The sequence below is a fragment of the Archocentrus centrarchus genome, chromosome 19 (assembly GCF_007364275.1).
Source record: "Archocentrus centrarchus isolate MPI-CPG fArcCen1 chromosome 19, fArcCen1, whole genome shotgun sequence".
NCBI classification, from domain to species: Eukaryota; Metazoa; Chordata; class Actinopteri; order Cichliformes; family Cichlidae; genus Archocentrus; species Archocentrus centrarchus.
In genome coordinates, this window is record NC_044364.1 from 1,536,309 (window position 1) to 1,559,717 (window position 23,409).

The window sequence follows — 23,409 nt, forward strand, 5'->3', positions numbered from 1 at the left end:
CTGAGGGGCTTTTGTGACCCAGCATTAAGCTGATTTTTCACAGAAGTTGAAATATATGCAACTCATGCACAAAAACAATTTTGCTTCATATTTGTATGACTTTTTATGTAACTGCACTGTGCTTTGAGTTTGGGGTAAACACACTAAACTGTCATCCAACCTCTGAGGAACAAACATAAGGGACTTACTGTATCTTGAACTCTGCATAGATTTTTCACCACACTTTTTAGTTGCCGTTCACTGTTCAGTTCCTCCTTCTGGCAAATCAATCATCACTGCTGGGCATGAAATGTGTTGCTACTGCTCCGTCTGTACTTGGTTAAGCTAATTAGCACTGTGTGAACTCGTTTGGTAAGAGCTTGAATGTGACTTGGATGTATTCAGTTGAAGGCCAGGATCTCTGATATACAGTTGTGATCAAAAGTTTGCATACACTCATCATGGCCATGAAATGCAGTGAGGCGATTGTTGCTCCATTATCTTCAATTCATTTGTGTTTTATTTACCTTCGTGTTAGCTGAGTGAGGCTGTGACACCACGTGTGCAGTGGTGATGGAGGTGTGCAGAGTGAGTCTGTGTTTCATGTACAATTATAAAGAGACTCTTAAGTGACTTTATCCTTTTGTCTTATGAGTAGCTCACTGATTGCACATTAACTCAAAATGAAGTTCAGTGAGGCTTGGTACAAAAACTTTACAGTTTACTCTGAGCAAACAGGGACTTCCTCTACCACAAACTCATTTCAGCGTCCTACTGTCTGCAGTCGAGGTGAATAAGAGTTTGATCACTGTGAGGAAATAAGTGATTATGTTATCAGGAAATATAAGTTCAAAGTAAACAAGTGGCATCCATTAATATGCTACATTACCACATTGTGTGTGTGTGTGTGTGTGTGTGTGTGTGTGTGTGTGTGTGTGTGTGTGTGTGTGTGTGTGTGTGTGTGTGTGTGTGTGTGTGTGTGTGTCTGTCTTCTAGTGTAATGTGTGTTTCCAGTCTGATTGTACTACTACGTTCGTATCCCAAGTTAGTGAATATTACTTTTATGCATTCTGTTTATTACAGCAGGAATTCACTACAGAGGCAAGAAGTGAAACTTGTTGCCAGTTCTGCTCTTTTCGCTTTCTTCCTCCTGGCTGTACTGCTACTCCACTATCTGCTTCTCTATCTTGATATTTCCCTCCCCATTCAACTCCCCCTCTCTCCTCTCTAATGACAGTCAGCAAGGCTGATAGGCTGATATATTTACACTGGTGGCAAGGGAGGAAGAAATCATCAGCCAAACCCTGTCCTGCCCCTGGGCCCTGACGGGCGGGGCTTGGAGGAAACCCTGGCCGGTTAGCCACTCCCAGAGCAGGGCATATCTCACTGTGCTGTCCCTAGCCCTGCTCAGATCTCGCAGCTAGATGGGACCAAAGCCTCATCAGGCCCGCAGACTCAGACACACTCCCACATCAGCTACTGGGGGGAGAAAGAGCAGAGAAAGCAGCAGACCGAGTGGAGGGCTGCTGCTGGTGTGCACACTGGCTGAGAGACTTACAGGAAAGCCAGTGTTTGTGGGGTTTTTTTTATTTTTCTGTGCCACTTTTCTTCTAGAGCTGTTGATGAGGCAGGCTGGGTTAGCTCCCTCTCATCTCACTGTGGGGTTCAGAGGTCGGGGTCAGAGTGTTACTGCTCCTTGAGTGTGCGTGGCTGTTTTGCAACTTTTGAACACTGGAACTGTACTGTAAGCATTATGACTCTTCTGGGCTCTGAACACTCCATACTAATACGAAGCAAGTTTAGATCAGGTAAGTCCAGCGATGACTGACACACAACTTTTATTGCTTCTCCTTCACAGTTTATGAAGGTTTTCTGCGTACAGCTGTGTTTACTCTCTGAAGGTTATCTGCCGACAGCTGGCATTTAAGGACAATTCTCTGTATGTCATTCATCTGTCCTCAACGATGAGTTGTGTTGATACTTAAAATGTGCTCCTCGGTAACAGCAGCCAAATGACAGGTGTGTAATATAAAGTGCTTCTGGTATGTGATGGCACGAGGCGCAGCAGAGGGAGGTCAGCGTGTGTCACCCTGTCGCAGTGTGATGGATTTACCGGTGGGGCGTTCACTTCGATGTCCGTCCACCCCCCTGTAAAAGCTTGACATGTGAGGGTGATGTTTCAGGCAGGTTAGCGCACTTGTTCCGTGCCAGCCGCTGACCCTCTGCTGCTGCTGAGGGGAGCCAGTCAGACTCTGCCGTTCTCAGGCTCTGATAAAGACAGATTGCACGCTGAAGAGAGGTCAAAGGTTATCTAAATATGGCTATATTGGAAGCTGTGTGTGTACCTGGGCATATCAAAGTGGGAGGAAGGGTATGGACTACAGCACTGACTTAAATCCCCCTTTAATACACATCAGATGTTGGGGATTTGTATCCATCTGTCTCTTTCACATACACACGCTCCGTAATTCCCTCACGTTCTCATTCACACACACACTTTCCTTAGTTTGAAGATACTTTGTGTACGCTGGCACGTGTGTGTTTTCAGTGTGTGTAGTCTGAGCAACACTGCCACCTCCCTGAGGAAAGTGTAACTGATGGTGGCTGTGAAGCTGCTCCTACACTCTGAAAGCAGCAGCTCGCACACCGCTCTCAGCTAACACAGCGGCTCTGGTTCTTACTTCCAGTCTGCCTGTGAGCTGTAATTGCGTTCCAGAAATGGCAGGCTAAATGATGCTTTTCCTTTGATTTGTTTAGAGCACATCAGCGGGGTGGGAAATGACCCCCGGTGCTCTGGGGAACGTGAGAGGCTGGATTTACTGCGTTCAAAAGAATCATGAGGCTTTTTCACGAAGGTGGCTTAGGGCGTGTGTTGCTCTAACCCTCCTGCTGTAGCTGGTTAATGTGGCGCAGATGTAGAGATATTGTCTTCATGGTGAAATCTGCTTGATATCACAGTCGCAGGGGTTAATGCCGGGCGATACAAGTTACTGCTTGAGCTAATTTATGAGCGCATGAGTGAAATGTTGTGCGTAAGTGAAGTAAAATTTCCCGTAAATGTCTCTGTGATAACTGCTGATGACAGGGGACGTCGCAGACCATCTGCTGTCCAGGATTTACAGTTTCTTAAAGCGAAGCAGCTCAAGTTACATTTGTCACTCCTGTGCACCACACTTAAACTACAGGGAAACTAATGAAAGCCATGGGAACCTCTGCCGCATGGTTGAAGCTAAAAGGAAAGATAAAGATCTCATTTAAGTGCTCCCCACAGAGCACCGAATCCGTCTGAGTGTGTGAGGTACTGACTAGTTCTCATGCTGATTTGATTTAGAGCTCAAATGTCCACAGTCCATGCTCTTAAGCTCACTGCTCTTACATAATAATATGACAGAGATGTTGAATATGATACCAAATATGACCACATGTAATTCACGCCTGAAACCAAATGTGTAGATCATACTCACGCTGGCTGTTTTCACCTGAGCCGCTGAGAAAAACTCAATAACAAAACAGGAAACTTATTTTGATGCTTTATAATGTCGAAGCATCCAAAAAATAATAATTTCTGAGTTGGTTAATGAACATTTGACGTGGTGTTTGTCACATCAGAAACACGATCTGTGACTTAATTATATGCAGTAGCAAAAATGAGCCTTTCCTTCCACCATCTCCATCTGATCCTCAGCAAAACAACACAGATCCAAAAAACTGTTATTAACTTTGCTCAAACAAAACATGAGAAACTAGCAGCCCGCGCTAAATGGATAAACATACCAAGTAGGCAGTCATATGAGGAAATGTGGGGGGTTTCTAACAGGCACGTTCCTGAACAGAGTCCGCTGTTTAGGAACGTGGCTGTTAGAAAAGTCCTCATTGAAGAATGTACTGCTGAACTCCTCTGGGTACTTATTACAGCAGTTACTTTGAAGCATTATTAAAAATAACTTTAATTTTGGTGACTGCATGTTTAGAATCACCAGTCAAATGTTATAAAAACACTTGAAAAGTCACTGACATGACCCCAAAATAATATTTAAAAACCCTCTTTTACTTTTTTTTGGATAAACACAAAATCTTGATTCAGGACTTCAGTGTCATGTTTCTCTATTTTATGTCCTTCACTATCATAACATTTATTACCATCACTTTGACACTAGATGAGCTGCTTTTCTCCCTCGCTCTCATTTATAATAATAATGCCCTGCTTGCTATAATTTAATGAATAAAAAAGCTTTTGAGACCAGGGAAAATTATGGCAGGTTCCATATCTCTAATAATAATTCTGACGGTATAATATGAGAGACGTACCCCCGACACCCTCCACTGACAATGATTTGCACTCTGGCAACACATAAAAAAGCACTTAACTGTGTTTTTGAACACACATTCAAATCACTGATATCTGTTCACTGTAACTCACTGTCAGTGGAGCGGCTCCAGAAACTCTACCTTAGCCCCAGAGCACTAACGTCAGGGCATTTTCACCCATGCGATTTTCATTGTGTTGCTGCTGTGAGCGGCTGCATGAGGGCAGCCGGTCATTTTTGTTTCTCTCTCCCACAGCTATGAGGGATGCAGGGAGACTGTGCCTTCACTGAGCAAGGCTCACAGGTCCCAGGAATGGGTGCACCAAAGGTTCCCAGTTCCATTATTATTTTATTTAGGAATTTTTTCATTAATGATTTTTCACTCATTTTAGGGCTTTTTTATAATGCCCCTGTTTTTAATTTCAGGGGGAATAAAAGAAGAGTACATCAGTTTGCCGTGTATTGTTGTATTTTGATATATTTTGATAGGAAGTATGTTTTATTGGGTATATTATATCAGGTAAAATATACCCGACATTAGTGACAGTGTTACAAAGCTGCATGTTAGTGTTCTCGGGTTAACGGTGGAGCGCTGGCTCTCCACACAGGTTCTGGCTCATATTCACAAATCTGAGTCTCACTGTCCAAGACCATAGAAATAAAATATGTGAGCTGTGTTTTAAGGTGGATTTTCACTTTATGCAGACTAAAATAAACCTAATACTTCATTTAGGAATACCTGTTTATTACAAGTTATACAGTTACACCCATACATCTGTCGCAAACACATTCCTGATTGCACCAAGGGAAAGTTCAGGAGAATTCACACAGCAAATGCAACCAGTTGTTGGAGTGTAAAAGCAAGGTATTACCTTTTTTTCTTTTCTTCAGTGTGGTGACTGTGAATGTGTGAGGCGCAGAACAATAAATCACAGTATCACTCCATTGGCTTGTGCAATTGTCAGCACTTCACTGGTGCAAACCAAGCCAAATGACAATTTATTTACACTATAAATCTGAAAACATTGGTTTGTATGTCCTTTATTGTCATGAAAGCCCAAGTTAAAACAAGTGTCTTCAGTTTCAAAGTCAACACTGAGAGAGGCAGAGTATGGTTCAGTGATCTGTGATTACAGAGCTTGGCTCTGGACCATTTTCTATAACATATATACTCTGCAATCAGGAGAAGCAAGCCTTTGGTCTTAGCAAAGCTTTTGGGGAGAAAGAGCAGATTACATGGCAGCCGCGGAGCTTTTCCAAGCAGAATTATTGATAACCTGTCAGTAAACATAATAGAGAGCAGCTGATATTTCACCTGGCTTTTTCCAAGAAAATTAAAGGCTAAATTTGCATGTATGGCCAGATTAAGGCCATAGCTGACTGTCACGTTGCCTGTAAAGCCTGGTATCATGAAAAGGTGTATGGATAACACACTGATTTCCTACAGTCATTTTATATGTTCAGATACATGCTTTTAGGACACCTAATTGTGTTGTGCATCAGTGCGGTAAAATGAAACAAGTCTGGCTTGTCATAATAGCGTGCCGGCTGTGATGCTAGTCTTAAAGCAGAGTTTTTGAATACGTGTGCTCGGTCAGGTGTTCAGAGCTAGCAGGCCAATCAGGTGAAAAGCATATATCAACAAGATGTGATCAGTGTATTTGATTGATTGATGTGTGCCATGGACCAAATAATCAGGAGCCTACTACACACAGTGTGTCTTTTGAGCAAGAGGCGGGGTACACCCCGGACAGGTCGCCAGCCTTTGTTAAAGCTGTGACAGTTTTTTAGAGTTGGGCTACATCCTGTTAATTAGGCTTAACACATGTAATGTTTCATGTCCACTTTAGGCGTCACTGTTACGTTAGCTTGTCACATTGGCTTGCTGGCACTGCTGAATTTTAAAAGAAAAATGTTGCTCTTACAACACAGGATTGGCTACGTGGGTATTGCTGAAACTAAAGAGCGTTACCTGAGTATTTTTTTCAGTAAACGGAGCAGCAAGGAGCTGCCACTTAGTTAATTCTGTAGAGCAGAGGTGATTTAACTTAACAGTTACATTCCATTTGTCACCTGCTCCTTTCCAAAAATGAAGAGACAGCATTTGCATGCAGGAAGATGCTCATTTTTCCTTGTCAGAACTTGTATCAGTTACATGTTTTGGTAAGCTTCCAATCAGCAACTAATGCCTGCATTTGCTCTTCGGGATGTTGCGACCAGCAGGTCACGACCCTCTCTCTGTAAACTAAAGCAGATGTCAGATGAAGGGAAGGGCCTGGTGTTACATAATGGAGGTGCTCTCCCATGGGAGAGCTGTGATGTGGCGCCTGAGCTCGCAGACATGCAGTCAAACTGTTCAGAAAGTTGTTACATCAAAGCTGGAAGATTGGAAGAAATTCATAAAATGTATGATTGCAGCCAGAGCCGCGCGAATATGAACCACCTGAGTGAGATAATTAACAATAGTTGAGACAAGCAGAAAGTGATTAGGGCCATGTAGGAAAAAAGGAACATTTCATACTTGTGTGTCAGATCCGGGATCAGACCAGGAGACCTTCAGATAACACAGGGGAGGAAAAACACACCGAGACAAAGGAAGAAAAAGAAAGCAACAGTCACAGATGCAGTCGACCAACAGACACTGAGGAGGCTCTATGTTTATGACCTTAAACTCCCACCTAGACCGCTTCTCCCAACACACACACACACATACACACACACACACACACACACACACACACACACGTGCGCGCTGTGGACCACACACTGCTGAGCAGATCTGTTTAAAAGCCGGGAGCTGTTTATCATTCCCTACATCCTGCTCACAGAAATATTTGCGAACAAGCTGCGCTGTCTTGTGTGTGTTTTCTGTATGCATATGTGTACACAGGTATGTGTGCGTGTGCATCTGCTGAATCACTACAAACTGACGTCGATGGACTTTTTTTCATTCCATCAAAGTAAAACTAAAACTGTGCTAATGCAAACTTCAGTTAGGATTTTACAGTGGCCTGTATTCTCAGCCTCTTCCTGCTTTTTCTCTGTCCCTCTCCTGTCTCTCCGTCTCTTTCTCATCTTCATCCTTTTTGTTACTCATCTGCCCCCCCCCCCCCCTCCCCCCCAACTTCAGTCCTACAGTTAAGACTTCAGCAGAGGAGGACACGAGAGCAGCTGGCAGACCAAGGCATCATGCCTCGTGAGTAACACCTTCCGACATGGAGCTGCTGCACATCCAAACACACACACACACACACACACCTGCTTTCAGACAGTCAGAGGCAGTAAGTGTGAGGAACTCAAACATGCCAACTTATCACACTTGTCCCAATTAGCAGTAAGATATAGAGGTGAAAGGTCAGTTCCCTCAAGTATCTAGCTGTTAAAATAATGTAGGTTTTATCTGTCCAGGAGATAAATGAGTGTTCTGCTTCCACACAAACACAATGAAAGTAAATGGAATTTAGTTCCTGGTTCAGAATCACTGAAAACTTACACATCAGTAATGCAGTAAGTACTTATTTGATGTGCTGGCATGCAGATTATTAACAGTATTGTAGGTTCAGGAAAGAGACCCTGCAGCAGAAATGAAAACGTGGAGAAGTGGAGAAGACATTTTTATAATTTGAGTGATAAAACACATTAATCCTATTTGTGGCTTGTGGTGTGTGTGTGTGTGTGTGTGTGTGTGTGTGTGTGTGTGTGTGTGTGTGTGTGTGTGTTTTTTGTTTTTTAAAAAAAGAAAAAAAAGCTCATATTATAGCCTCCTTTTAGCTCTGTTTTGCTCTCCTGAGCTCTTAAATGTGCCACTATATCCACCCACTTCTAGATATTTTTGTCTAGCACTGGGTAAATTGTGTGTGTGTGTGTGAGTGGGGGGGGGGACTCATTTAGAGCAGTTGTGATGTGCTTTGTCCGGGGGCGTGTGGTGGATAGTTCTGTTCAGTGTGGGAAATATGAGCAGTTGCTGCATTTTTCAGATTTGCCTCAGGTCTCTTTGACTCAGTCAGTATTATTTTGAAAATCCAGGAATGCGGTTGTGAGAAGTACCAACTAGTCGACTTTCACATGCATCAGATCCTTGAGTCTAACACACTGCTGGATATTTAAAGAGAAATCTGGGGGGGGGGGGGGGGGGGGGGGGGGGGGGGTTAGATGTAGATGAAAAAAGATGTGCCGAGAGAAGGCGATCCACAGCCGGCAGTTTTTCATGAAGCATCGCGGCGTATATGCTGCTGACACACTTCTTCTTGCTGTAAAATGGTGCAACTTGAATCCAACTGTGTTATGGAATAAAAGCAAATTAAATACAGGTGGAAAGAAACAGGTAGGAAGAAAAAAAACAGGGGGTGTAGATCCAGAATGTGGAGATGAATAAATCCAGAGGTGGATGTAGGGGAGCAGGTGGTTGTGCTGCAGACAGAGCAGTGAGTGACTGCTGAGGAATGCTCTCGCGCTGGAAGAGGACGTTCGGGTTCAGCAGAAACGGCTCTGGCCAGATTCACAGGAGACTGCACCTGTTTGCAGCACGGCACCCCAAACACACACTGAGAGCGTGGGCTGCATTTATAAGACGGAGGCTTTGTACTTTTAAAGCCACATAAGTCACAGTGATGAGAACACAGAGCTGACTGCACCGAGCAGCTTCTTTACTCCTCACCGCTGCTGCCGTTGATGTTCCCTCCTTTTCCTCAGGTCATGGTAGCTGCGTGTTCACAGCTATTTGGTTCAGCTGTGACTGCCAACATGACACACAAGAGATCCATTTTAAACATTCACCAGAAAGTAGTTTGTTTAGTGTGCGACATTACATGGCAGACAGCCGCTCATGAGTTGAGATTTTTATCTGTTCCTGTTACTTTAAAGGAACTCTGGGTCATCTTGGCAAACATGGAATTAGTGAGCCATGCAAGCAAGCTGGTTTTGTTTTCCCTGATCCCTGCCTGTAGAAACAACAAGGGGACCGGGTGACCTGGGCTCCAGGCTGGGGATTTGTTGAATGATATCTCTGGCACCGTTCACCATTTCACAGAGGCTCCAGCCTCCAGATAAACCTCTGGTAAGTGTGCGGGGGAACGGAATCCAGAGGCCCGGCGAGCTCCTATCAGTTTCTAGGAGTCTGTCACAGATAAGGCAGCAACGAGAAATGCAATTGGCCAGCGGGGCTCCAAGCACTCCTTTAAAAAAGAAATTTCAATTGGCTGTTTATCTCTTGCTCGCAGGCGGTGGTGCAGATCTGGGAGAGGTTGTGAGGACTTGTATTTGTGTTTGGCAAACACCCCCACACTAGATGTCTTATCGCTCCTCAAAACATCATCTGTCCTCCTCCAAAATAAAATCCAACATTTCTGAGGGGGCACAACATCCTGCTCCTCCTGTGGCTGCCGCTCCTGCTGCTGTCGGCGTGATCCCTCAGATGCAGGTTGGCTCTGCCTGGCTGTGTTATTCCTGCTGGGGGAGATGGACACGGCACAGGGTCTGTGTATATATTACCCAGGGAACATCTGGTGTTTATTAGACTATTCAAGAATCCACCGCGGCCTCTCAGGCCTGGCTGGCGTGTGGCCTGCATGGGAGCACACACTGTCTGCCTGCTGGCCACAGGTCTGACTTGACACACACATACGATCTAATATTTCCTCATAAAGATAGCAGGCCTGTAGCTGCAGGTTTACTGTGCTCTTTGCTGCTTTAAAACGTTCACTTCCACAGCAGCAGCACTTTAATCCTCAGTGGATGGAACCACAAAAGGAATCAATCCAGCTAATGCAGCGTAGCTCCGTGTGGTGTTTACACGTGACAGTCAGCAGGTAAATGTACCGCGGCAGGTTTAAAGGGCGCCGTGTGTTTAAAAGTGAGCTTCAGACTCATGTTACATTGTAGCAGCGCGGTCACATCGGGCCAAGTTCTAAACAGATGATGGTGTCGACGCTGCCGCGACAGCAGCTGATGCTTCTCCACTCTCCCTCTGAGGGAGGGCACATGCTGCTGCCATACCCACCTCCCTCCATCTGTGTGGCCTTCACCACGTCCTTCGTCTTCACCTTCCTCACATTGTTCTCCCTCTGCCCCCCCAATCCCAGTATCTTCCTTTAAGCTTTCCATCATCTGTGTCTCTGCTGGAATTGAATACTTCTTGTTTTCATTCTCATATGAAGTTTGATGTCAGCCCTCTAACTTTCTTCCTCTCCTCCTGCTTTCATTTTTGATTTCAGAATTCTTCTTTGTTCAATATCTTTCTTTCTTATATTTTCTCCTCTTTTTCTTTTTGCCCTGCTTGCTGCTCCTGTTACTGGCATGCATTTCAAATTCACACTCATGATCATTTTAAATCAGCTTTTTTCTCATCCTATCTTTATTTTTTCATACTTTCCTCGTGCTTCCTTCTGTTTTACCGTCTTTCATTTGTTCTCCTAATATTGCTCCGTCCTTTTTTCTGTATTTTTCTCTCTCATTCATCCTGAGAAATGTCTGCCGCTTTCTTTTTTTTTGTCAGAGAGTGATAGATGTCTATTTTGAGTGAGATATTTAGCATAATATTTGTTTTATCTAAAGTTTAAAAATGCTTAATATTGACCATTAATCTTGATTTTGATGAAAGCCATTTTTCTCCTGAAGCGTTACGTTTCAGATCCGTTTTTCATCAGGCTGTAATACTCTTTCTAAGTTGTCCAGCACAAAGCTCAATATCATCCATTTCTTTTCTGGCTCTGGATCCTATGTCTTCCCTCTGAAATATCCCACTAAAATTATATTTGACCAAATAAGTGCTGTTGCTCTTTCTTGGGCGCAGATAATCAAACTGATCTGTGTGCTCTCCGCACTGCCTGATAATCAGTCCTGCGAGTGCTGCAGACAGATTGTAGGCCAAGCCAGGTTAGCTCAGGCCCTGATTATTTATCCAGGATTTAACAGAGATAGATTGTAGCAGGTCAAAAATCTCACCCACTGCAACCCTTTAATTACAGCCTCTCCATTTATTTTTCCAGTACTCAGACGGTACTAGGAGTAAGAGCAGCTGGACAGATATTACAGCTGATCCAAAGCATAAATATTGATTATTGAAGGATAAAAGAAGTGGGGGAGATAACAGTCAAACGCAGAAGTGTGTAGATTAATAATGATATGATATAAAACGAAGGGGATTTCAAATGGAAGAACGACCGAAACAGCTCGAGACAGAATAGAAGTTAAAACCATGGTTGTTATATCAGATTTTCACTTCAAAATTACTGTAGCTGTAGTAAAAAATAAATAAATAATGATCACAATATTGAAAACATTATATCAATTATCTTCCAAGGTCCTGGTGCCAACATGTCCCTCTCACTGGGGGATCCTAAAGTATTATCAGGCTAGATGAAATTTATAATCTTGGGAAAAGAGAGTCTTCATTGGACTCTGTGCATTCCTGTGAAAGAGTAAGAACACTTTAACTGCTGCATGAAGAGGGGAAGTAGCAGCCAGGTGCTGCTAATCAAATGTGCTTGATCAACTGATCATCAGCAAGTGTGAGCACCTCTATAAAAGCAGACATTTGTGCGGTTTGCTGGTCTGGAGCATTCAGGTGTGTGTGGACTTCTGGAGCAGTGTCCTTTGGACAGATGAGACCATAGTGGAGATGTTTGGCCATAATGCATACAGCTTGCAGTTACTGAGTCAACCATGAACTCCTCTGTATACCAAAGTATTCAGATGTGAGGCCGTCTATCCAACAGCTAAAGCATGGCCCCAGTTGGGTCCTGCAGCAGGACAGTGAACCGAAGCACAGCAGCAAGTCCACAGCAGAATGGCTCAGTCAGAGTCCAGACCTCAACCTGATTGAAATGCTGCGGGGCCTTAAGAGAGCTGTGCGGAAGCCTGCAAATCTCAATGAAGTGAAGCAACTCTGTAAAGAAGAGTGCACCACAATGATGTGAGAGACTGAGGAAGTCATACAGGTCATAAAGGAGGTTGTACGAGCTGTTGAATCATAGTGTGTACTTAATAAACTCCTTTTGGATGTCTGAGCTCCTCGTCCTGTCTCTGAGGCTGAGCCCGGGCATTATGCAGATCTCCTGAGCAAAGGTGAGGGCTGCAATGTCGATGGATTCGTAGAAGCTTTGCTTTTTGGCTGAGCTGTCCTCACAATCACAGTCCAGTGCAGTCTGCTGCTCTACATCACGCTACGATAGCATTAGAAAATCTGAGCAATGATGCTGCTGCTAACATTCATCTGCAACTTTGGTTATTGTGTGTTGTCTTTACAGCACACAATAACTGTATGTGTCTTCTTTCAAGTGAGGCAGTGGAAGCGCATCAGGTTAAGCTCCAGGTGGTGCTCTCTCACAGCGTCTTTTAAGACATGTAAGGTGGAGAGGAGGATTAGGATTATATAAAAATGAACAAAAAGCATCAGTCTGTGCATGCAGGTATTGGTAGTTTTGAGTTGTTGCATACTGGATTACAAGAAGTGCCAGTTGTGAGGTCCTCAAATTTTATTGGTCCCATTCACTCGTCCACATCCACATGAACACAGTTTGAGACACACAGAATAGACTTAGTGAAATCCAACATGAGTTTGTGACGTGCAAATATGAAACAAGTTACACAGAGTTAACCTATTATCTTCCTAACTTGTTCATCTTCAGACTGTCTGAAGTTCATAATTTAGACACTGTTGTGTGTAATGAAGAGAAGAGGGTCCTTTTATAAACTTGGACTGGTACTTCTGTAGTGTATTTCTACTCTAACGGAGCACTCAAAGCACTTTTTACTACAAGCCGCAGTCACACACTCACACACACTTTATATATATATATAAATAATGTATAATATAGTGCTTTCTTCTGTGTCATTCTGCTTTAAGCCTTCAGCAAACACACATTCATACTCAGACAGACGCGTCAGGGACGATCTGGTACTCAGTTTCTTGGCCGAGGACACTTCAACATGCAGACTGGAGGAGCTGACGATCAAACCGTCGACCTTATCATTGATTGGCAGCCTGCTCTACCTACTGAGCCCATCATCATTAGTTGCCAAGATGAACTGCAGAACATTATCTCACTTACTAGCTGACAGATGACATCATTAGATAATGAACAACAGCAAAAACGTGTTACATGAATCCTCTAAGAAATGAGCACAGTAACTGTGTTTAAGGGTCAGGATGCTCACTGGATACTTGTTACAGATGCTTTATGTAACAGATGGATGGACTCTACCGTAGTTCTTTATGCTTTGTATGGTCAACATATACAATCTTTTTAAATCTTTAACAATAATAATCGCTGTTGTCGAGTAAATGTGTTGGAATTAAGATAACTGTGATCGAGTAGAAATGTAACGAGCATTAAATCAAAGGTATGCTTTTAAGTATGTACTTGATTACCTTCCACTATGTCAGTGTAGTGCATTTCCCTGGTGTGTCCCGTGTTGTTGATATTGTGGTCCTGCTCTGTGTTATCCAGACCCAGCCTCAGACAGCTCCGGTCTGGAAGCCCAGATGAGGCTAAAGCGAGCCCGGCTCGCCGAGGACTTGAATAAGAAGTTGGCTCTGAGGCCAGGGCCCCTGGAGCTGGTGCAAAAGAATATCATTCCTCTAGACTCCACCAGCACGAGGACAGGTATCAGTGCCATGTGGTGTAACTCACCTCTAACACCTGCTGGACCTCAGCCTGTGTGTCTCCACGCTCGTGTGTTTGGCACTAAAGCTCAGGTTTAGAGTTTGTTTTAACTAAAAGCAGAGCCCTCCTGACTGACTGTGTGTGTGTTCATTAATGAAGCAGGACAAAGTAGTTTTTCAGAGATTGTAATCTACTCAAACAAGCACTGCACTTTAGTGACTGCACTGTTGGACCTCCATCACATCATTTAGTCGTCTAAAAGGAGATTGCTTATTGTAGGATGAATTAGATTGTTCTAATTTACAAGTCTGTACCTTCAAAGGCTCAGAACATGTGAGTGTCTGTGAAGCATCAAAACCTCTTTGTTTTTCTCTCCTGCTGGAGAGTCACGAGCAAAATCGAGTTTGTTTGCAGGGAAAAAACAATGAATGATAATTCTGTTGGTTTCAGCCTAGTGTATTACTCATTAATGTTGCTATTCTGTATCTAAGCTAACGTGCACCCTCCACCTCCACTGTAGAGCTTTTTTGTTGTTTTTTTTACTTACAATGATAATATTTACAGAACAATCAAAGAACCAGAAATTTGTTCGGCTTCTTAAAATGACCAGATTTTGTTTCATGAATCTGTTCATATGAAACAAGACACAGATGATCAGACACCAACTGTGTTACCGCCTCATTCCCTCAACTAAAACTTGGTGGGCTGGAACATAATGGTACAACTTTCTTATATCCAAATGTTTCTTTGCTCAATTAACAGCTACTAATCACTTCACTAAAACTAATACAATTAATGACTAGAATTATAAGCCATAAATGGGAGGACATTTTGGTCAGGGTAACATGTATTTGATTGGGGGCCCGTTAAGCTTTTATTTTCTGTCTCATATATACTGTTCCAGTGGTGGATGCTCATATTAAACATGACTTTTTTAGTGAATCCTACTCTCCAAAATCAGCGTTCACAAATGTCCGTTGTGGACTGGAGTGTTCGAGGCGCTCTCTTTGGCCCGGCGTGTATGTTTCAGCACTGTGTGATGCTCCGGGCCTGAGCTGCCCCGCTCTGATCTCACTGTTTGGGTCCGCTCTCTCTATATATCGCTCTTGGCAGTGCAGCCAGTGTTCTTTAGGCTCTGGTGTTTTATGTTTGCCTCCTTAAGCCTCCAGTAAACATGTTGCACAGAGGAACCAGCAGGCTGCGGTCAGCTGGTGTACACTCTGCAGGAGGAGGGGATCTCCGTTTATCGAGATGAGCAGCAGCTGTATTTGGGGTCCACCCTTTTTCTTTGGAAGTCTGCGGTGTGTTTGAGCTTGAGTCCATCCTTTGCTGTATATGTGGGTGTACCTGTGTGTATGCTTGGCCCCATCTTCTCCTCCTCCTCCTCCGTCTGTGCTCTGACCGGCTCCAGTCAGCCACCTACAAAACGATGTGACAGAACCAGGCTGTTGTGAGCCCCCCACCCCCCTCGCCTGCAGCATTAACCTCTCACCTCAAAGCTCTATATCTCCCTGCATAACACTCGCAGTGATTGTTTCAACCTCTGTCCGGTAATTCTGAAAACTGCCTGACCCGCCTGACTTCTAAACCAGCCACTTGAAAAGGGGAAGTGTACGTGGTGCGCAGATTTCCTGTAATTCTGCCAACTCAATCTCCCGGTGACAACAGATTATTTTAAAGAGTCCCGGACTGTGTGCAGCAGAGGGGAAAATGCACCAAGCCGAGCAAATTCACACACACACACTGTGTTGGTGTGTTTTTCCCTCCAGAGAGTTAAACATGAACAGGTGGGAGGAAATGGCATTTAGGACAATGCTGTTTACTAAGCTGTGTGGTAAGCTCTGCGAGTGTGTGTGTGTGTGTGTGTGTGTGTGTGTACTGCAAGGTCATGGAGCTGCACAGAACGGCCCCGGTACTGTGATTGAAACCAGGATCTGTTCCTGGTTGTCACATGTTTGGATACAAAAAGAGAATCTTATACGTCTGCACACACACACACACACACACACACACACACACACACACCAACACCAACCTCTACCACCTCCTGCCCTGGCTCTGTCCCTTCAGCTCCATTTGATAGCTGCTCTTAACGACCCCAATCAAAGCTGTGTTTCCTATCGGGCCAGCCAATCAGGAGCACGCTGACAGTAAAGTGGCTGTGTGAGTGTCTTACCCGCACAGCGTAACACCTCCAAGCTGAGTGTCGTACTAGGTGTGAGTGACAGGCAGTGTGTGAATAGCTCTGCTCACATATATTGTGCAACATTCAGTATGCATCCAGTCAGCCAAGGAACAAATCCATGCAAACACACACACACACACACACACACACACACACACTCCAACAAAAATTAAAGGAAAACTTGTGTTTTTTTCAACCAGGACCAAATGAATCCACTATGATGCCCCAGAGTTGTTCTTAAAGTGCATCATATACACACAATAAAAATGATTTAAAATAAATGTGAAATGTTAAAAACTTAGTCCTGTTGGATAATTACACACCAAACATGGTTCAAAGTGTTGTCTGAGTACTGTTTTAAAGGCTTCTCAGTTTTATACACGGTGATACTAAATTGGCCATAAATGTGGATGTTACTGAATCTCTGTGTCGCTGTATGTTGGCCCTTAGAGCCATGTCATTGTTGGAGGATGGATGGATGGAAAGTTCATTGAGTTATTTCATGAAACACTAACAAATACAGCTCATGTCATGTGACACTGTGCCATCAGTTAAAAAAAAAGCTCCCTGACATTCAGTCACCAAAACCTTGAAAACTTTGAGCTGTAAAGATGGCATTTCCATTATTTCTTTTAAGGCCTTTCCTCATTATATTTAGCTTCTTTTGAGAATACATCAGATGATCAGTATTTCTAAGATAATGCTACATGTTCTCAAGATTAGGTTGTCACGTCATTTTCTTTATATAGTAAATATAAAATTTTCCTTTAATTCTTCTGTCCTGCCCTGGGGGGCCCTGGGGGGGCAGTGCTACTTGCTGAAATGGTGGAGGCTTTTGTTGCAGTTTCTGGGTTGAAGTAAATGCTTTCTCGTTGTGCGGCGGGCTTTGGAAGACATTTGCTCTCATTTGGTGTATGAAGTGTTACCCTGTCAGCAGCACAATGAATAAAGCTTTCTATATTTAAAGATAGGGCGCACAGAAAGAATGAGCTTTCATACATTCAGTGCTTTGGTCACATAACTGAGAAAAACAAACACTCTGCTGCACGTTGATGAGGTTGAACACCGCTCTGATAGTCAAGCCTTGAACTTGTGACTTGTAACTGCCATTTTGCACATGAAGTGTTTTTTTGGTAAGTCCAGTGTACAGTCTGGTCATCAGCTGGCTGGAGGTGCCTGAATGTGTAATTGTACGATCTCAGCCTTAAACAGCTGGAGCGATTGTGTGAATGCATGCTCTGTTATGTGTCCTCATTTTCTTAGTTATGTCCTGTTTTTTATTTCTTCCTGGTATTAAAATGTGTTCATAGTGTCTTGAATTACAGGTCTCATGATGGCCATCACAGTTTTATGCTGGTTTTGCCTTTAGTTATGTTTAGACTCTTGCACTTTAATTCATCTACCTGCTTTCCCCCCCCAAAAAAAATTCCTTATAATATTGTGATACTTAAATTATCTGGAATTGTCTGGGCGTTGTAATCATGAAGGGCAATATTGTGACAGCCCTAATTTGAATCTCAGTCTTGGTCCAGGCCATGTCACTCAGTTAGGAGTTTGGTGATCGTTCGAGTTGCCGGGTGGAACGTTTCCTTCAGGTTGTGGTCACAGTGTACAGATTTCTGCTACGATCAGGTCACAGTGCAAGCCTGACAGATCCAAGATGATCCTAATGCGTTCTGTGTGCACTTACAGCCTGCATTACATTTGTTTCTAGGTGTAAATGAGGTCTAGATATTACACCACTGACACCCCCACCTATCTCTGATCTTGTTCTGCTTGCAGTAAACCATGGGACGCTTCCTAAGCAAGAGGACTCGTATGCATTTGAGGAGGACAGCAGCAGTGAGAGTCTGTCTCCAGAGCAGCATCACAGTGATGAGTCGCAGGGCTCGGCCTGCCCTTCATCTGAGGCTGTCGGCAGTACGGCCTCCTCCTCATCCTCACCTGCCCTCACCAGCCCACGACAGGTTAAAAACACACACACACACACACACACACACACACACACACACACACACACACACACACACACACACACACACACACACACACACACACCTCCTCAGTGTGCATTGTTCCATTCATTTCTTTCACTCTGACTTCGTCGCACTTTGAGCAGCTGTTGTCACCGACTTGCTTCTGCTGCCCTCCGGTGGTAGCAGCGTGAACTGCACCATCCTCCTCTGTTTTCCACCGTCTGTTGGACTGAGTTGACCTAGGCAGGTGTCACATTCCTGCATGCTGAGCCGTTTAGCTGCCTTTATGTCCTCGCTGCTTACCTTTCACTCACAGTGACCTCATTCCAGCGGTCCCTTGATTGAAATTCATGCCAAAGCACATTTGTTTACATGTGTGAGACCTGTGCCTCTTAAATGTTCCAACTGAATCATCATCTCTCTCTGCATCTTGTCAGTCTCAAAGGTTTGTTTAAAGCTTTTTGGAATACTTTTGCGGAGGAAACATCAATACATGAGCATTTTTGAGGATAATTATTCTATTTGGATTATAAACTGTCGAGCAGTCTGCCTGCCTCTTCAGTTTACCTTTATAATCATGAAGGAGAAATGAGGAGAAAACAGATAGTCAGACCAAAATGCATGAAATCTAAGGTAACAATAGCAACAAAAAAGAAAAAATGCCAGACTATAAAATAGTCAAGTAAATACAGTCGTTCACTTTTATTACATCCTGGCATGTGCTCGTTCAGTATTGTTTGGAACCAGATGTCTGTCAGTAGAATGGATGCTATAAAACAGCTCCGAGGCTAAAGCTGTCTGAGTGAAACCGAGCTCAGCAGACCAGTTTATCCAATCAAGCACGAAGGACACGATTCTGTGTATCTGACTGAGGCACAAAGTACTTTAGTGAAGTACTATACACCATCAAATCTGATACAGGTTCAGAAGTCATATGAATCCTAGTGACTCTGTGGGTCCCTTCACTTTTAATTCCCAGCTCAGGTTGGCACTGTTTGGGGTACATTTCATACCTCACAGAACATCAGACTATCTGTGAAACTGCTTCTAACCCTCTAAGGTCTGAGTCATCATCAGTGACAACCACAACCCCGAATCTTAACCGGAGCCCCATGTTTTAGAGAATGATTAAGATTTTTTTTTGTTCCCCAACTGCCAAGACTTGGGCAAACATGTAAAACTAGACTACGCAATATCTGGAGAACTTGCTGGGATTGTTGCTGGGATTGTTGCTGGGATTGTTGCTGGGATTGTGGCTGGGATTGTTGCTACTGCTGCTCTCGGTCTTGCTGAATCTGCAGAATGCCAAAAATAAGAAACAGCAGTTTGGTCCATCCAGCAGGACTATAACTGAAGATGCTAGTTTTATTACTATTGAGGGGCTGGGCAAAATGAATAACACACTCTATAGATATAATAAATCCTTTTATTTCATAACAAGGCCAGTGTGAAAACAGCATTTCCCCTCGTTCTTATTTGTTGGTAGGGTGGTGTAAGCAGAGACCCCCCTGATCAAAGCCAGGATGAGGTGCTTTCTGGATCTAACAACAGCCAGGCCACTCCTCCAATACCTGTTCCTGCTATAGTCAAGGTCAGTGTGTCCTTAAGCGTACTACCGTCTGTGCTTCAACTTTAACAAATTAAAATCAGACCATCTGAAGTCATCCTCTCTGCCCCCCCACAGTCTAAATCTTCAGACAAGAACCGTCACAAGAAGCCCAAAGATGTGAAGCCTAAAGTGAAAAAGCTCAAGTACCACCAGTACATTCCTCCAGACCAGAAGGCAGAGAAGTCCCCTCCACCCATGGACTCGGCCTACGCCCGACTCCTCCAGCAGCAGCAGCTCTTCCTGCAGCTGCAGATTCTCAGCCAGCAGAAACACACTCACGCACATTCGCAGACGCAGCAGGCACAACAGCAGCACGCACACACTCCGCAGATGCAGGCCCAGCCTCAGGCTCAGGCTCAGCAGAGGCAGCCCACCTTCAGCTATCAGCCCCACACCCCGGCTCACACCCAGAAGTAAGTCACATGTGATGAACTCTCCTTAATCAAAGGAAATTAAGTGCTGCTGTTAACAAGATAAAGGTAGTATATTAATATGAAGGCCTTTGTTCATGGTTAATATTTGATCCAGTAATGCAAAGATTTATCAGCTTATTAGAAAGTTGGACTTGTGCCACTTTATCAATAACTATAACAAATCTGTAGTGATGATGAAGTAAAGGTCCACCTTCTAGATTGTTCTAGAGCTTCTGAACGTATCACATCTGTCAGAGAAATGATACTTTACCTTCTTTATTCTGAACAATTGAACACTGTCACAAAGTCATCACATCTAGTTAGGAAGTTATAAATAAAAGATCACTTTCTTCTATTACAAGTCTATAGCAGTGGATCATTAATATTTACCACTGGGTATCTAATTTTTTGACAAATTTGCAGTGATATCTATGAAGAATAAAGCATCAAACCTTCTAATGGGTTACAAATTTGCAAATATCCCTTTATGTCATTAATAAAAGCAATATCCCACTCTCTTATTAGACATAACTAGTAGGTTATCTGTGATGCTTGTTAGTCTTTAATATAGTTTATTTAATCAATCACTGATTGATTAACAAGTTTGTTGGCCACTTGATGGCAATGAAAACAAGCAATAAACACAACATGATTTATCTGATTGATAGGTACTTTATTGATCCCACAAGGGAAAGTCATGTGCAGATTTTAGTGTGAGAGGCCGTGTCTCACACTCAGCTGTGAACCAGAGCAGTAAAGCTGAAGCCAAAACACCAAAAGAATGAGCTGAAAGGCTGTAAAATGAGAAGAAATGAGTTATGTAATAATATTCTGTCGGTTTGAGCAGAGTGGTAATATCAAAACAATATTAAAGTCCTCACATCTGCATCAGTAAATACGAGATCCAACCGTCCACAGACCCTGACATGAATGATTTGGCTCATCTATGTATATTTTAGCTGTAAGACACTGATTCTCTTCCATTGCCCGTTCCAGAGGAGTCAGTGAGCAGCTCTCAGCGTGTAGTTCCAGCGCTCCGTCCAGCACAGCCAACAGTAACTCGTCTTCTCCGGTCAAGAACACGTTCCCCAACCAAAGCAGCATCTCACCAGTCAAACCCGGGCCCCTGCCGTCTAATCTGGATGACCTAAAAGTAGGTGTTACCAGAGATTAAAATTCTGACAGTCTTTCCTAATTAACATACATATGTAATCCTAATCCTGCTCTGCCAGGTTTCAGAGCTTAGGCAGCACCTGCGTATTCGTGGCATGCCTGTCTCAGGCACCAAGACTGCCCTCATCGAGCGACTCCGGCCCTTCAAAGACTCCAACACAGGCTCCTCACCTTCAGGATCCTCTGACATCACCACTGCGACCTTTCCTGTCACACCCACGGGCTCCTTGTCCTCCTACCAGTCCCCGTCCTCCTCCAGCGCTCTGTCCCAGGGAGGCTATTACCCTTACCCCAGCACCTCCTCCACCCCGCCCATCTCGCCGGCCTCCTCTGAGCTATCCCTCAGCGGCTCGCTCCCCGACAGCTTCAGCGACGTGCCCATGTCTTCGCCAACACAGTTTACCCTGCAGCCATCCCCAGCCCAGCTTGGGGTGGAAGATGGCCTTGGAGGAGGAGGAGGAGGTGGCAGCATGGGTGGGGTAGGGCAGAGGATGGGGGAGGCTGGAGGTATGGATGGCCTGGAAGCTGAAAAAGACAAGATGCTGGTGGAAAAACAGAAGGTGATCGAGGAGCTGACGTGGAAGCTGCACCAGGAACAGAGACAGGTGGGGCACTATCTGAGTGTTTGCCTTGATTTCCACTTTTTCATGCACTCAACAGCCACTTTGTTAGGTGCACATTGCTAGTGTGGGGTTGGGCCCCCTTTTGCTTTCACGGTTGCGTTAGTTTCTCAGAGATTTTGCTCCATACTGACATGATGGCATCACACAGCTGCTGCAGGTTTGTGTTGTAACTTGACTGTTTTATCTCTGTGATCCTGCTTGTTAGGTTGAAGAGCTGAAGATGCAGCTCCACAAGAGAAAACGATGCTATGGAGCAACACAGGATGCCGCCCCTCCTCCATCTCACCCTTCCATGCACCACCAGCAGCACCAGACTCCAGCCATGATGGGGCAGCATTTCTTTGGGGTGACAATCAAGCAGGAGCCCTTGTCTTTGTCCTCCAGCTGCCCTCTGTCCTCCCCTAAACAGCCTAAGTGCCCTCCTGGAAGCTGCATAGAGGATATGGGACGCTGCAGTTCCTCCATCGTCAATATGGGGGGGCCGGGTGGGCCACAGTGTATGGATACAGGTCCTTCCTCTGGCAGCCCCACCACTATGTCCACTTTCCTCAGCCCACAGTCCTCACCACATAACTCTCCTATCAGAAAATCTTCCAGCAGCCCACAGCCTTCATCTCCTAACAACCCCTACCTGCTGTCTCCTCAGCTGGGAAGGGATGGCTGCAGCCACCCCCACACCCAGGGCAACAGCAGAGCATGCAGCATGCAGGTATGATGCTCTTATGTTTAGAAGAACCATTTTTACTATTCTATTGAGACTTTCAGCAGGTCACCTTATATCACTAAAATAATATGTAAAATTATTGATGTTTGAAATAAGAAGTGATTTAACTGTTTTTATTGATGTCATGAAGACTGTTTTTAACACAGTTCTGCAAAGTAAACGGAGCAGTTCTTATATAGTGCTTTTCTACTCTGAGTGCTCAAAGCACCCATTCACTTCCATATGTAACTAAGCTAAGTGCTTTTATTGTCTAACATTCACACTCCAACACTTGCGTCGGAGAGCGACTTAGGGTTCAGTATCCTGCCCAAGGATACTTGGCCCAGAATCGAACCGCCAGCCTTCCAATTAGTAGGTGACCTGCTCTACCTCCTGAGCTACAGCCACCAGTATGATTAGGTGTTTTGTATCAATATAATGTAAAATATCATAGCAAAAAACAGTTGTGTACGTGTTCTTTTTGTATGCTTTCCTGCATTTGTTACTGTCTCAACACCTCTGTGCACTTGTACTGAGTTATTCACAGTTTACATTAATTTGACTAACTGCATTATTTGCATTTTTTTTCTATATATAATCTGATAATTTATTTTTAATTAATTTATTTTTTAAACCATTCCTGCATTCCCCCAAATAGAATTGTTACAAACAGCACAGGTTTGTGGTGTTTTCCCAGGAAGATGCCAGTAGTTTGTTGTTTACCTCTGCTGTCTAGTTTTTTGTTTGTTTTACAGTTTATTTATTTATATATCATAAATGAAACATCTTTTTTTTTTTTTAACTCTGATATATTTAAGTCTAATTTTGGTCACAAC

General features: G+C 43.9%; 1 protein-coding gene across 2 annotated transcripts in view; it reads left to right on the forward strand.

The window, feature by feature from the left end:
• Window positions 1-1,427: 1,427 nt before the first annotated feature.
• Window positions 1,428-23,409, forward strand: part of myocd (myocardin) — a 28,183-nt gene continuing 6,201 nt past the window's right edge. The window contains exons 1-9 of one of the 2 annotated variants that reach the window (XM_030754285.1): window positions 1,428-1,787; window positions 7,417-7,482; window positions 13,736-13,891; window positions 17,859-18,043; window positions 19,539-19,643; window positions 19,737-20,074; window positions 21,071-21,227; window positions 21,307-21,852; window positions 22,076-22,579. In XM_030754285.1, coding sequence (XP_030610145.1) covers window positions 1,733-1,787; window positions 7,417-7,482; window positions 13,736-13,891; window positions 17,859-18,043; window positions 19,539-19,643; window positions 19,737-20,074; window positions 21,071-21,227; window positions 21,307-21,852; window positions 22,076-22,579 — 2,112 coding nt within the window. In that variant the 5' untranslated portion in view covers window positions 1,428-1,732. The remainder of the gene's footprint in view (window positions 1,788-7,416; window positions 7,483-13,735; window positions 13,892-17,858; window positions 18,044-19,538; window positions 19,644-19,736; window positions 20,075-21,070; window positions 21,228-21,306; window positions 21,853-22,075; window positions 22,580-23,409) is intronic. The other variant, XM_030754286.1, reaches the window with a different exon arrangement.